At 40.7% G+C, this 15,765-nt stretch overlaps 1 protein-coding gene across 1 annotated transcript in view; it reads left to right on the forward strand.

Moving 5' to 3' along the window:
- The window catches only part of tbc1d22a (TBC1 domain family, member 22a), a 133,549-nt gene that overhangs the window by 21,114 nt on the left and 96,670 nt on the right, over positions 1-15,765 (forward strand). Inside the window, exons 6-7 of the mRNA XM_080518698.1 lie at positions 5,637-5,707; positions 15,283-15,411. Of these exons, the coding sequence (XP_080374824.1) occupies positions 5,637-5,707; positions 15,283-15,411 (200 nt within the window). The remainder of the gene's footprint in view (positions 1-5,636; positions 5,708-15,282; positions 15,412-15,765) is intronic.

The following is a 15,765-nucleotide window of genomic DNA, read 5'->3' on the forward strand; positions in this document are numbered from 1 at the left end:
TCTGCAGTGGTCTGGTTCTCTACCAGTCACGTGTTTGGAAGAAATCCACTAGAAGAGGTTGTCTATAATGTCTTGTGGTCTATGTTTCATGGTTAAAATGGCATAATCAACTTGGACTGCTGGTTAAATGTTACAGACATGCATTCATACATGCCATTGTTTTCCTCAAACTGACCAGTATTTATATGGGCGTATTCTGGAAAACCACTGCGGCATCAGGATGTAAAGACCATTAGCCAACGAACGCCCCACGCCCCCTCACCCCTCCTCTTTGTGCCCCCGACGGTGAGATTAATGCCAGGTAGGTGAAATATAACATAGTTTAATTAAGCCCGAGCCACCAAGATTCATGGACTCATTTCTTTGCCTGACAGTGCAAATGAAGGTTCAAAGGGTGCGAGGCAAGAGAAGAGACACCCTTTACTAGCTGTTGAGAGTTTAATGAATTTGAAGACAGACATAGGATAACGTTTTTTTTTTTTTACCAGCGAAGGCTGCTGCAAAAGGTTTCCACTTCACCTCACAGTTATTACACTGTGCTGCATGTCTCAAGAGGAAGACACCGGTCTAACCTGCAGGAATATTTAGTCATTAAACAATACCTAACTCGAAGCTAGTGACTCAGAGCAACAGATAATACCATATACATAATTGTCTTGCTTCTTAAACAACACTGTTGGATCGTGGGCTATCAATTGAGACACAATTATGTATTTTAGACATCATCTCTGGCTTTTATCTTAAAAACATACTCCATTTTCATCCATCATATCAATGGATCGTTCAGAACCCACACCAATTATGTCTTCTTCTGTAGCATTAATACAACAACATAACTCAACTATAAGCACTTTAAATAACAGAAAACACAACCAAGCATGCCAGCTTCCTTCTTTGGCTGTTTGTTTACCATTTAAGAAGAATTATAGGGTCATCAGAATCAAAGCGCTGAAGCACACAGTGACTGTTTTTAAAAACATTTTTTTTGTGAAATGTCATCTTAATCCAACAAATAAATTCAGGAAACTGACATCAATGGCCAATTAGTAGTGGCTCTGAACACTGTGGTTAGAGACTTATTTGAGAGTTGTACACCAATTAGCCCTTTACTGAATGCTGCAACATCATATGTATGCCTGAAAAGACCGTTTTGAAGAAATGCTCATAAGTGATGCGTTTGAGCCTGAGATAATCTTCAACATTTATTCCAACATTTGTGCCAATACTGAGTATGTTGCAACTACGGAATGCCTGCAGTGCACTCTGAAAGATGGGCGTGTGATGTCTCTCGTCGAGCTTCTGGCCTCGTGCAGAGAAGGGCGGACTACAAAGGTCTCATAAGATCACTGCGTTCTTATCCAAACTTGTAGTTTTTCAGCCCCAGCTGACACCGACTCTGGTGACCTGACTTGATGGAATTTAATAGGCTTTCCTCGTATCCCACTGGAGACACAAAAGGCTTTATAAAATGTCCTTTCCCTGCTAATTCAGTGGTTCTTCCCAAGACTTGTAAGCACACTTTGATGTGTAAAATGTGTGAGGTTCCATGTTTCCACATGGTGCTTGGAACAGTCTCAGATTGAATAACTGCACAAACTTGGTCTTATTACCCCGAATGCAGTCTTTCTATAGACCTTCCTACCATATCAATACACACACACACAAACATAATACTAACTATTGTAATATGGATAACCAGAAAGAAATGGAGGAAGGACAAACATACCATATGGGAAAATGCATAGACAGCGTGCACCAACATTCCTTAGAAACTTTCAACATGTGGTTGTGTGTGTGTGTGAAAGTATATTTTTCTATCTCTGTTTTTTCAATGCGACCCGCTGTTCCACAGGTAGCCTTGGGGTAATCGAAACCATCACACAGTGTGTGGTTCTGAATGTCTCTGAACCAACAGAGCCGTGCTGTGCACTAGATCACTGTATTGAATTTCTATATAATTAAAGTCACAGGGGACACAGTAAGGAAGAAATTTTAAGTGGAAGATGTGCAGGAACTATCGTAAATAAATAGCCGCTCCCATCAGCTGAACAAGCTCTAATGCGTTTCACTCAATTTAGCCAATGGACTTAGCCCATTCCCGTTTAGCTGATTGCTATTTCCTATTCTGCTATCTGTCACTGGCTCTCGGTTGCATTTGCCTTGAAGAACAGGCAAGGCAGAGTCATTTGACAGCACTAATCAATACTGTTCACTCTCTACGAAGGGCTTATCAATTTCCAGCCAGTCCCTCGAATAAGAGTAGAGGAGGAATTTGGCTTATTCATTAGGTACATTTGTTCCTTTTTTTTCCCCCAACTGAAGAAAAGTATGTTAAAGCGGTGCCATTTCATTTGCACATAAATCAATTTCTTCTTTTCCTTTACTCTTAGAATGCAGGTAAAACAGTGGGAGCGCAATTACAAGTGCAGAGATTTCCATTGCGTTTTTATGTTTTTCTCCGCGTGGCTGTGGCAGGTCGTCTTGTTGAATGCTAATGGGGGATTGTAGACTTCCAGGGCGCAGGCAAAGAGAGACCTATCTGTGAATAATGGATGAGTTAATGTTACTGAGAACTCATCCAGGAACCTCCTGCTTTGAAGAAATACATGCCAAAAGACAGACATACCTGATATCATCAGGTATCCTAAACATCATCATCAGGTATCCTAAACAACCTGATATCCTAAACAGCCTTGTCCTGGTAGGCAGCTATTCTGCTTTTTGGTGCAAGATATGCAGTGTTGCCAAAGGTTGAAGCCATAATTGAAATGAGTATGCTTAAAACCAATGCTACAGGGAGTTCAGTGTCCTAACCCATTTCCTTTTGGATGTCCCTAGTTCTTAATTGTCACACACGTAAGAAATTCCTCAAGGTACTTGGATGTTTCAAGTATACAGTGGTTGTACATTGAGACGCAGCATGAACAACCGCTCCATCACAAGTCTATCGGAACAATTTCCATCTGACAATCTCACAAAGAGTGGAGTTTGATACATCATATAGATTCAGTCCACCTGGGGTGATGTAATTCAGGCATTTACTGTTTTGAATCTTGAAGATTGCTTTGAAAGATCTACTAGTTTATTTAAAAAGCTAAATAAATATATCAATTCTCTGTGAGGTTTATGTCAGGTGAATTTCCTGGCCAATTGTACACAGCTATGCCATGGTAATTAAGCCAGGTACTGGAGGTTTTAGCAGGGTTGACCGGTGCTAAGAACTCCTGGAAAATGACCTCTGTATCTCCATAAAGCTCATCAGCAGAAGGAACTGGGAACTTTGGACTGGATGGTAGATGGCTCCTCAAACCATCACTAACTGTGGAAACGTCAGACCAGAACTCGTGAAGCTTGGATTATGGGACTCTCCAGTTGTCCTCCGGACTCTGAGATGGTGATTTCCAAATATCAAATTTGCTCTCTGCTGAAAAGAGGACATTGTACCACTGAGCAACAGTCCAATCCTTCCTCTCTGTAGCCCAGGTGACTGACGCGCTCTGGTTCAGGAGTGGCTTAACACAAGTTCTAGTCAAGGTCCTGGATACGTCTGTGTGGTGGTTCTTCAAGCATTAACTCCAATCGCACTTCACTCCAAATAAATCTCCCCCAAATTCTTGAAAGGACTTTTTATCGACCATCCTTCTTCCTCCCGCGTCACTTTCCATTAATATGCTTGGAAACGGCACAAAACCAACTTCTATTGCAATGAACTTTTGTGTCAATTATGGTCTTCGGGACAACTGTGAGGTCAGCAGTCTTGTCCATGATTGACGGGCCAGATTGAGAAACCATTCAAAGAGTCAGGAAACTGTGGACTCCATTTGGCACTGCAGGTGTTTTGAATGAATTCGCTGAACATGGAACAATGGGCTGCCTTCACATTTTCTGACATACTAGTTTCAGTTTTTATAAATTGTGAGAATTAGTCCTTGAGATTGAAAAAATTGAAAAATGCCTCTGTGGAATGAATCTATGAATATGCTATACTAAGTTGATTTTTCTGAAATAAATCAACTTTTTAATATTGTCGTTAGTTTTATGCAAATTTGCCTGTAGATATGTACAAATGCACTTCAATAATTTATATACATACATATATACATGCATACTCTGTATGCTATAGAGCAGAATTACATGACATGGACCCAGTGGTTTGATGAACGTGTCAACAAGCATGCTCAACAGCCATGTCCACATTTCCATCGAAACAATAGCAGCATAAAAAAAAACCTCCACAACTTTATGGTCATTTAACCATTTATTAGTGGCCTTGTAACTTGTTGGATTCCTTCCTGTTTTAGGACAAAACTCTTTATGATGTTGTCTGTTGAATATTTCATCTCCAAAGGTTCAGGTGCCTTTTTTTCATGGAGCTGCGTGACCAACATGAATGTAATAGTTTGAGATGACAACATCTTTTTATTTTCGAACCAAGTGTTGTGATGAAAATAAATATGACAGGAGATTCTACTGAAATGTCATAACACATTTTGTGACTTGGCTATCACGCACTCCCCTGAAACGTTGACAAATGTGGGTCAGAAACCCAGTTCACCAGGAAACCTTACAACGAGATAGATGACATTTCCAGTTTCCTAAGTACTGAAACAAACAACGGCTGTCACTCCACGATGAACATGATCCCCAAAAGTGGAGATAAAAAAAACCCCAAGAGAATACATGCAACCTGACTGATGATGGATGTTTGCACAGCAACACATCAGAAATGTCCGGATTTTGTTCCAAACAAACACAAATTATTTATGATTTAAACAAACCTGTAGTTCTAGTTTATCTAATAAATATATATACACATTATTTTGTGAGTATATCATCAATCAGTGTCAGTGCTTCATGTTGTACTTGTTTTGATTTGATGTTTAACACCGTTATTTTGTTTTAAATGAAAATAACATATTGAGCTGCTGAGAATCACATTTAGTATAATCTTTGCTTGATTAATAACTCAAACAAAGATTTTATACACAACTGCAATAGCTGAAAGCTGTATGTCCATTGTTACATTTGAGGTATTTGTGTGTGAAGTTAACATCTCTGCTAAATAACTTCAATTCTTCACTTTTAAATCTCCAAAAAAAAAATAGTTTTTGAACTTATTTCAGTTCATAACCCATTTATGTTAATTAAAAATGTTTGCATTTGTTTTAGTAACAATAGGGACAAGTGCATTCTTAAAAAACAAAAAAAACCACTGATGGAAAGTTTTGTGCAATTTCTATACATCATATCCGTGTGTTGCTTGGCTGCATTTTCTTGTCTTGGATTTCATTATTTCATGAGAGCGACTCTTGACTAAACGGGACATAGATTAGAAGCAGAAGTTTGTTTGGTTTGGAAATATCATCCAGTATGTACCGTACGATTGACAGTCACTCATCTGGATGAGCTAAAATCACATGAACAATCGAAAGGTCGAGAAAAGCATTTTTGAAAAGTTTTCATGTTCTAATCCTCTGTTTTGACTGTCCCCAGTCACAGTGTACTGAAATGCCATTTTTAAAAGCAGCTTCACTTTTTGTGATGATCTTGGACCGAGTTCTCGATCAACTGGTAAATATTCAGATTTTGTGTGTGTGTGTAGAAGTTTCAATGCTGTACCTCTTACTGTTTTGCAGAAGAGCTCCGCAAACTGAGCTGGTCTGGAATCCCGCGGCAGGTCCGACCGATAGCGTGGAAGCTCCTCTCGGTAAGTTTTGACTGCGTGCCTACTCGACTCCACGCGCGTTCTGTACATTCAAGATGCTGGGGGAAACGCATCCGGGCTCATTTGCATAATCGGGAAAACGTTCATAAAAAACAATAGCATGCAAATGCACTCCGAGACCAAAAATCACCATAACCTCATACATAAATCCTGAGCAAAACCGGGGATTAATCAAACGCACACATGCACGCGCAGATGCAATCGCCCAAATGAACACGTTGCAGATAATCTCAGGCACCCACGAAGTTGCTGTCATGTCCCCCCCCCCCCCCTCCCCCCTCCCTTTTTTTGATTTATGAAGGCTGGTAGAAGTCCTGCTTCCCCGCCCCCCCCAACTTCAATAGGGAAAATTAATTGCGAGGCACAAATAATTTATTCATGAGACGCACGGTGTGTTTACTCATTAAGCCATTGTTGTTGTGTACGGCTCCCAGTCTGCAGAGAGATGACTGGCTTTTTGAACGGCATGACTCTCCCATTAATTACCGCACAATAGCTAATGTGCCGCAGATAAGATGCCATTACAGGTGCGTGCATGTATGTATGTGTGTGGCTGCTGTGGCGGGACGTGACCAACTGGGCGTTTTAGCCCATTAATGGAATCTCCGTTTGGTTCTCGACCACACACAACATGCCGTTAAGGGTTTATTTGTTTTCGATTGTTCGCTATCCGTCTGTCTGTTTTTAAGATTTAAAGCTCGCAATGGTGATTACGCACGAGGGAAGCACAGCACATCGTTTGTGAACCCACTCGACACGTGCATGCATAATAGTTGCAGGACATGCAAAGTCAGTGGCTTAAGGTGATGTTGTATGGGAATGCATCTATAGTATTGGGTAGGAGGAGATTAAATTGCTGTTATTTATTGTCTGATAGCTCTGGGTTTGTGTTGCATGAGCCCATAAAAATGGAGGAGGAGAAAAGGACTCCTCCGTCAAAGGTGTAAATGCATTGCAAAAGTATGGGCGAGTGAGTAATTTATATCAAAAAAAAATATTGGATGAACATTTTTTGAACAGAAGAGTTGAATGTAAAAATAATTGGTCTATGAGATGTATGGGGCAAAGCCATGCAGTACATGCATTTTTTTTTTCCCCATTTGCATGAATGTGACCATTTCGTAGTTTCTTTCATCTTCCATAATGGCAAAGTTAAATATTTTTAATTGTCTTGACAGAGCAAGACTTTATAGATGTCATCATAAGCCTTTGACGTTTCTGACAGATGCTTTTCTGGGTTGTTTTTCTTCACATTCTGAAAAGGTGGCAGCATCATGCTGTGTGGATGTTTATTATCAGCAGGAATTTGAACACGAGTCAAGATGGAGGGGGGAAAATGACTGCAGCGACGTACAGAAGAAACATATTCGATTCAAATCTGCTCCAGAGTACTTTGGCTCTCATCTTTCTCCAGTACAAGTACACAGCCCAGATATGAAATAAATGGTTTTCAGTATAACTCTCAATGTCTTTGAGTGGCCCAGTGGAGCACAGTCTGAAATCCAATTGAACGTCTCTGGAGAGATCTGAGAATGGCCGTGCACCGACACTCCTCATCCCACCTGATGGAACTTGACAGGTCCTGCGGAAAGGAATAGTCGACACATCCCAAAGATGGACATGCCAACTTTGTGGCACCGTATTCAAACAGTCTCCAGGCTGACAAATATACATCAACACAGCTTCGAGCAAAGGCTGTAAATACTTACATACATGTGATTTTCACTTTTCAAGTCTGATAACTTTGCACATTGTCATTACTGGGTATTGTGTGTAGAATTTTCAGAGAAAAAACAGGACTTTAACCCATTTAAGCCCGTAACATGACGAAATGTGGAAAGAAAAAAAATGAAGCATAATTCTTCCCAGAGGCACTGGAGTGGTTGTTTTCCCAAAGGTTTGTTGATGATAATATTTGTGCGCCTATGTAGTGTTCTTTAAAAAAAAAAACTTTGCAGAAAACTTTGAGCTTGCAAAGACCAGCTGCCCTGATGGTCTGTATAAGGGATGGTTGGACTTCCTCTCCCTCCCTGGGGAGAAACGATGGAAGTCGCAGAGGTAGCGATTGTGAGGAGGGCAGAACTTCGGGGAGAAACGGGAAGCACGCATGACCTGAATGAAATGAGAGAAGACTTGAGACAACAATTAGTCCTGGAACAAAACAAAACCAAAAAAAAAAAAAAAGGAAACTGCATTATTGTTGGATAACAATGACGTCCAAATAAATGTAAGCGGGGATCCTTCCCCCATGTGTTGCCTGTTGTCAGCCAGCCCCGAGCTGAAAGCGACCACTCTGACAGCTGAAACAGAAAAGTATAATTACACCCTGGCAAAGTGGCGCCATTAAATGTATGCCATATTAGCTCCTGTTGCAGTGCTTATAACTTCCATCAAAGGATGTAATTACTGAACTAAAAAAAAACAAAAACAAAATTAACAATGATGTACAGGCTTGCATCTTTTTAATCTTTTGTTTCTGTGCAATAATGACACACTTGGCAATGTATCTAAAAATACATGCGTGAAGTCTCTGTGTGTTGTTTGTTTGCGTTCTATCTGTAAGAGTACATTTTTGTTTAATGCAAATTGCTGCTTTTCTGCCACTCAGGGTTTTATTATTCTTAAATTTGTCAGCTGAATGTTATAGTGTTCAACGGTTGAGCATATTGATGACATCATCAACTCAACTAAACAAGTGGCTAATTCATTGATAATCAACGTGTGTTGCACGCCAGAATCTTGCTGGAAGACCTTCGTCTGCCATTATTTGTTGATGATGGAGCCGATGTTCAACCTAATATGAAGCACCAGACTCTTATTCTTAACTGAGGATATCTTGCTGTTTTGAGGTGGTGCTGACTGTTTCTCCTCTATAAGACCTCGCAATCAGCTTTCTTTCCAGTTATTACAAATCTTAAAGTCCAATTTTTACCTGGACAAATGAGGCACGTCACAAAGCAGGGCCACTTTCTCATTGGTGTTGAACACGGAAGCGCTACCTTGAAGGGTCATTCTAAAGATCTGTATCAGAAGTATGTTACGACACCTCGCCAAGGTTTTCAATAGATTTCTGGATCTCGGAGCTCGGCGCAGCGTGAATCATCCCAGGATGAAATCCAGGGCTTGGGATTAAAGCGAGAAGTGGGCACACTGTTGAAAGCTCTCATATCTCCTCAAGTGTCATAACACTTGACTGCCTCCTCTGTCCTGCCTGTGGTACGATCCAGTGGAGAAATAGATGGAAGGGATCAGGCTCAGGGAAAAAAAAAAAAAAAAAAATCTATTCTCTAGTCTGGAACGCACACTCGTAGACACACACTCAGACCCGCAGCCCACGCTGTATTCCATAAACTTGGCTGAGGCACCTAATAAAACTTCACTCCAGTGGCGTCCCTTGTGCCCTTCTCCTGCTCACCAGCGTGCACTGACTTATTTGATTTTTTTTCTCTCTTTTTTTTTCTTCTTCTTCTCCCCCTCTGCCCTCTGGCAGCCATACTTCAGCCACACTCCTCTTTACTTGACAAAAAAAATCCAGAAGCAAGTTTTCCCATCGCAATCGCAGCTCTTCTAATGCTTCCCTGTTGGCCTGCGTTTAGCAGCGCATCACAGGAATCGTCCATAACTGTCTTCACTGTTATTAGCCGGGGTGGAAATGGGAAAAAAAAAAAGCAGGGCCAACAAAATCTCGAAACTCCACTAAGGGAGTGTAAGAAAGCAATTTCTGGCCTCACCAGGATTGCTTCCTCTGCCTCGCTTTGCTGTTTTGGATCTACAGGTTGCCTGCGGCCTTCGAAACTCATCCGGGTAACCTTCCCCATTGTTTCAGAAATAATCCCATCTTATTTGATTTGTTTAAAGAGCACTCGGCGTCCGAGGCTGCGGGAAGAAAGGCGGCGGCGGGGTGGTGGTGGGGGGAATTAAATGGCTTTTCTGCTTTGTGAAAGAATGTCAGCCCGTGGCAATATGTACATTTACTAATGGAGTGTGGCTGTTAAATGTGAAGTGGCGGGAGAGAAGAAAACTAACAGGCTGTGGAAATATTGATAAGGCTAAAGGGTTATATGAGATCTATCAAAGAACTGTGACAGTGGGGACAGATTTGGAGATTATTATGTTAAGCATTCGCCTTTCAACAGATCACATAATTATATCGCTTGAAAGAAAATGTTTTTTTTTTCGTTTTTTTTTTTTAAATAAGTTGTGGCATGCCTATAATCGACGCCACTCGGTATGCATTATCTTGAAGGCATCTTACACACCTCACCAGAACACTTTCTTCCTTTTTAGTTTGTGCATTCTTCCCGAGCTCTCGAAAAACATGCATAGTTCTCTCTCACTGCGAATGGCTGAGATCTGAGTAAATTGCTTTCGCAAACAAATTCAATAACAGGAAATGAAAGATACTGCTGTTCAATGCGGATCTTTAGTATGTGTGCCTGTAATGGAGTTCATGGATACAAATGTGTGATGTGTCACGCAGAGTAGCCAACTTGAGTATGAAGGACTCTTAAGTTGGCTGCACTCGTTTATCTCAGATTCACAGATTCATTTTTAGACTTAGACTTAACTGGTTTATGCTTGACGTGAGCTTAAATTGTCATTTAAAAATATATATATTTTTTTTTTTTTTTTTAAAGTTGGGCAACAAATACACTTTGACTGTGCAGCTGAGGTGCCTGACATGAAGTATTTTTTTTCTCCAATGTTTCTCAGACTATTTACAGAATAGAAATACTTTATTAATTCTTGATGGAGACTCTCGAGGTCTCCAAGTACCATCACGATGAAATTTTAAACCGGAGGTTGGGAGCCAGTGTTGGGAAATTGAGTGTCATGTGGTTCTTTCTGAATTCCACAGCTCCAGAGGAGGCATCCCACAAAAAAAGAGCAGGCACGAGCGTTTCCACAAAGGAAGGAAAGTTTTTGTTTGTTGAACTTGTGATGGGCTCGCAGTGGGACAGTTTGTTTCCAGTCCAGGGGAGTGCGCTCCTCCTAAGTGGGAATCAATTCTGTGAGTAGACTTACGGCGGGGGGGGGGTGTAGAGAAAAAAATTCATTTAAATTCCCCAAATGGATTCCCCGAGCACATTTTCTCTGTGTACTGAAGTGGAGGGTCCATGAGAGAGGGAGCAGATTGATGCAAGGAAGAATGAAGAGATGGGGTTTATGGCTGCTGATTAACAGAGACGGGAGGAAGCGCCGTGCCGCCACGTTTTCGTTTTGCACTGCTGGCAGGACACGCCAAGCCGTCGCGCAATTATGCCTCACTTCCAGCTCTCCCATCTCTGACATTTGAAGTCTTCACTCACCCCTTTTTAACCAGTCGGCCGCGAAGGAAATTAAGAAAAAAAAAAAAAGAAAAGTTGTCAGCTCTTAGCGAAAGCACACTTTATTTTTCTGCTTTCTCGACGCAAAGCTGCTCCTGCTTCAATTACTGACTTCTCGACCTTTTATATGCTGCCAATTTAAATATGTGGCAGTTGCTCATCGTTTCATCCCATGAGGTGGAAGTCTGTAAAAATAACCAGTGTTATGTGTCGTTTATATTTCATTGAGCTTGGAAAGTGTGTTTTATATTTTGAAAATGGAAATCATTTCTGATTTTATTTTTGTTGCTGGGTCTGGTGTTGAGAATAATGTTAACGGCCCTATCTGTGAGCCACAGCATCAACTGTTTTTGTCATTTTGCTGATTTCCTGGATATAATGGCTGTCTGATTTAGAGTAGAGTAGAGAGCTTTATTCCTCCCCAGGGGGAAACACAAACTTACAACAGCTCAAGGTAAAAGGTGCAGAACTTATAAAATTAAGGAATTAAAATATGTAAACATATGTAAATATCTAACAAGAGCAAAAAAGAGCACAAAAAATAGAATATGTAAAAATAAAAAAATAAAAAATAAAACAATCCAGTAAAAAGAAAAGGATCCTCTAAAAATAAAGTAAATTGCCAGGATTGCTATACACATTGATTGTAGTTTAGTTTGTCTTTCGAGAACAGCTAAAATCCTCATTACACTACGTTTAGTTTAAACCTGATTGACCCACATGATGCTTTGCTCTGCTCGGCAACAATACAATTGTAAAGCAGTTTACGTGACATTTTACAATTAAAAATGCAGAATTTTTGCATTTTTGTTCCAAGCCATTACTAACTCCTAAAATAACTCTAGTACTTTTTTTTTTTTTTTCTTTTTTTTTTTTTTTAACCCGTACATTTAATCAGTTCTGAATGTTTGGAAGTTGAACAACATTGGTGGCAACTCCTGCTATCATATTATGTATTGCTTGCAAAAAACCCCAAAAAACCAAAATCCCCTAAATTGGACGGCTTAGAAACGGTGGCTATATGTTTAATGATGTGCATCGTCATTGACCTTCAATTCTGCAAATTCTATCCTGATAACATCTATCTCATGGGCTCACCACAGCAATTTCCTCATGGATTGTGTGACTGTCAATCTAACAATGTTTAAAACAAATGAGGACATTATCAAATAGGATGGAAGTGGCCCGTTCAACACAGTTGGCAGCCTTGGGAAGTTGGGGACCTCCGCCACTGCGCAAAGGCACGGCAAAATATTTCAGCCCGTTATCAGTAATGGAGAGTAGTAACGCTATGAAATAAAAAAAAAAGCACAGTGGAGTCCACGCTGGTGTTTGTGTCCTCTTTATAGTCTTCAAATCCCCCTGTGAGTATGTGCTCCACTGTCCTATCGAGCAGTAATGCAGCTGCGGTGTGATTGACCTCCACTAAGCTGTCCATTAACCTTCAACTCTCTCACACACACACACACCCGCGCGCACACACACACGCTCTCTCTCTTCTCCCACACTTGGCAGCGGCAGAGCTCGCTGCTCTGTAGCGGGGCCTGTCGCAGTGTGTTTTGTGTTGCATATGCGGCGGGCATTTTGGCAGACTTCGGTCCGGGGAGTAAGAAATCACAAAGTCGGATCACGGCTCGATTTCCACGAACACAAATATTGAGTTGTGTGACGAGTTAAAGGTTTCGGCCTACTTCGCGGCGTTTTTGGCCCGTGAAAATCATCTCCAATCCTGGTGCCTTTGTTGGAATTAGGGACTGAAACAAATACGGAAAAATAGAACGCGAGAATGTGGAAACCCCCGGCGATGGATGTGCTGACAGTGAATGAAAAATGTGACGCAAGATGTGCGTTCTTTTGTCATAACAAACACACGAGTGAGATGAATCGTGGCGTTCAGATTTAGGAGTCTGTCCGTTGTTTGGCTTTGCTCGGTTTTCTGCGTTGAGTCTGGAAGTGAATAATCCTCTAAACTCGCCGAACTTTTTATTTTTTAAGTCTTTTTCTGGAACTAAACCAAGCAAACAAGAAAAACAACAAAAAAAAAAAAAGCATGAAGAAAATAAACTTTGTGCTGCTTCTCTTATTGACAGCCCTTTAGACAGTTGCCCAAAATTGATAGTTTGTGCTCGTCTTTATCTTTGTTAGGATATTACTCCCCCCCCCCCAAAAAAAAAAATGGCAGCCCGCTTGCGAAAACAACAGACAGCCGAGTCGTAACAAAGACAGAACTGCTCATAGATAACAACCACACATCAGCCTTCTAAGGCCTGAGCCCAGTTTCTCTTTGTTGCTGTAGGTAGAGGAGATATTTTTGATGGCTAATCCACTAAAGCACGTCCAAAACGGAGTCGTCTGATGTTGTGCGAGGAGAAGCCAAACGCCTTTCTGAAAACGGTGCGGTTTTTAATTGAGAGCATTGACGAATACAAATGAAGAGAGAGACTGCCTAATTAAGAGAGCATCTGCTTGTTAAAGATAAATTAACATGTGTGTGTATATATATATATAACTGACAACCTGCTGTTTTTAACATTCAAATAGAATAATTCAATCTTGACCTTTTGAGGACCAACATGTGGAAGAGATTGGAAAATAGGAGTACCACCATTCATTCATGTTTGCTCAAACTTTTTATACTCACTCATTGAATGTATTATTTTAATCTTGCATTCCCCCAAAAATATGGGACAGACATAAGCACAGGCCGGTTCTTCAAATCGGATTATTATTATTTGTGTCAATTTTGGAAGAAATCCATTTAATGGCGTCAGGAGATATTGCGTTAACGAGAATTTCTGACTTAAAAGTAACATCACGCTTTGACTTTTATCTCCCAGAGATCAGCATTGATGTGTGGTAAATCTTAAGAGATACCTTGAAGGATAACAAGGTGTTGATCAAAATCCCAAAAATGTATTTCTTATGGGTCTGATTGTCACCAGAGGAAAACAAAAAATTTTAAACAAGTTTTATGAATCTATTACCCATAAGCTATTTCATAGCACTGGTTACTAACCTGGAGTCTGGGATCTCCTCAGAGTAGTGCCAGAGATCAGAGACGTCTGGTTTGAGGTCCTCAAGTTTGATTGTCAAATAACGAGACTTTCTAGAATCTAGAATGACCCTTGAAATGATTGCTTTTTTAATTCAACCTCCAATTCAATCCAACTTTATTGATAAACACATTTAAAACACAACCATTCTGGCTAAGTCGTGTCATAATACCCGTAACATTCACTTTCAAGTTTTTCTATGTTGTGGTGCTGAGTATATGTGTATATTTTTCACTACACCAAACAGTAACTATCAAGATTTACTACGATCTCAAGTGAAAGCGATCAAGTGATACCTTCTTGTGTGAAATACAGTGAAAATGTCAAAAAAAAGGGGCTTTAATCAAACCTTCAATCCAGTTTCCACTTTTTGAACCAGATGCTGTATTTTGCTTTCAGAGCTCGTTAGAACATTTGGCACAAATGACAGACGGTCCTGCCTTTTGTTTAAATCAACGAGGCACATTTTCGAGCCTTCGGCCACGTTTTGAGTTTTGAAGACCTTATCACTGAATATTTTACACGCGCCAGCTCCTGCACCGGCTTTTAATAGACATTATACTTGTTGTTTGGTTTGGAGTTGACTTTCTTCACATTGCATAAGCCTGGCCGCACAGCGAGGATACACTTCTCACTACACACACACACACACACACACACACGGAAAAAGGTTGTTTTCCTCAGAGGCAGGAGGCATTCGGTCAAGCAGCAGAAAAGTTTTCTTCGCTTAAAGTGTGTCCTTTTTACCGACGCGCGATCCCAGGTGGTGCGGTTTGGTTTGTGATTGAACTTGGCGAGCAAAGTTTTAAAACGCACTTCAAAATTCAAGCTCATTAAATAGCACTGACACACGCACACACACACACATACACACACACACGCACACAAATAAAGGAGACGGACGGATAAAGCGCCATGTGGTTTCAAGCACTGAAAACACTTGAAGTCCTTCTGGATCTGGGCTGATTTAATGAGCCCCGTGTGGAACGAACAGGCATGATTGTGCTCATGTATGTTTTTGGACGAGACAGGTGAGTCAGCTGGGAGGCCCTTGGTAGTTGCCAAATATATGGTGTAAGCAGATGTTGACAAATCATTTTATTCCAATTTGTTCAATAAAAAAAAAATTTCGACTCTTCATCTTCTTTGATTCCCTCTCTCTCTCGCTCTCTCTCAGGGTTACCTGCCAGCCAACGCAGAAAGGCGAGAAAGCGTCCTCCAGAGGAAGAGGCAAGAATATTTCGGCTTCATCCAGCAATACTACGACTCCCGCAATGACGAGCACCATCAAGACACATACAGACAGGTATATACAGACACACTTTTACTGAAACCGTGTATAATTGTCTCAATCTTAAACACCTGTCTCAACGTCTGATCACGGAGGCCCTGTTCAGCGAAAAATGAAAGCTTTTTTTTGGGGTGTGTCAACAACTGACAACACAACTTTTTAAGAAAAGGTGGAACTTATCGGAAAACACAAATCCGTTAAGATGTGTGAGGAGATGGCGGCCTCCAAAGAAGCATGACTCCCAGCCTCCCATCATCTGTCCATACGAATCTCGTCTCCATTGTTAATGTTTACATCATTTTCAATGTTTCTTAATTGAACTGTAAATGGACATGGTTTTGAAAACATGGCTAATGCAAAACTATTCTC

This window comes from Blennius ocellaris, assembly GCF_963422515.1.
Source record: "Blennius ocellaris genome assembly, chromosome: 22".
Classification (NCBI taxonomy): Eukaryota; Metazoa; Chordata; class Actinopteri; order Blenniiformes; family Blenniidae; genus Blennius; species Blennius ocellaris.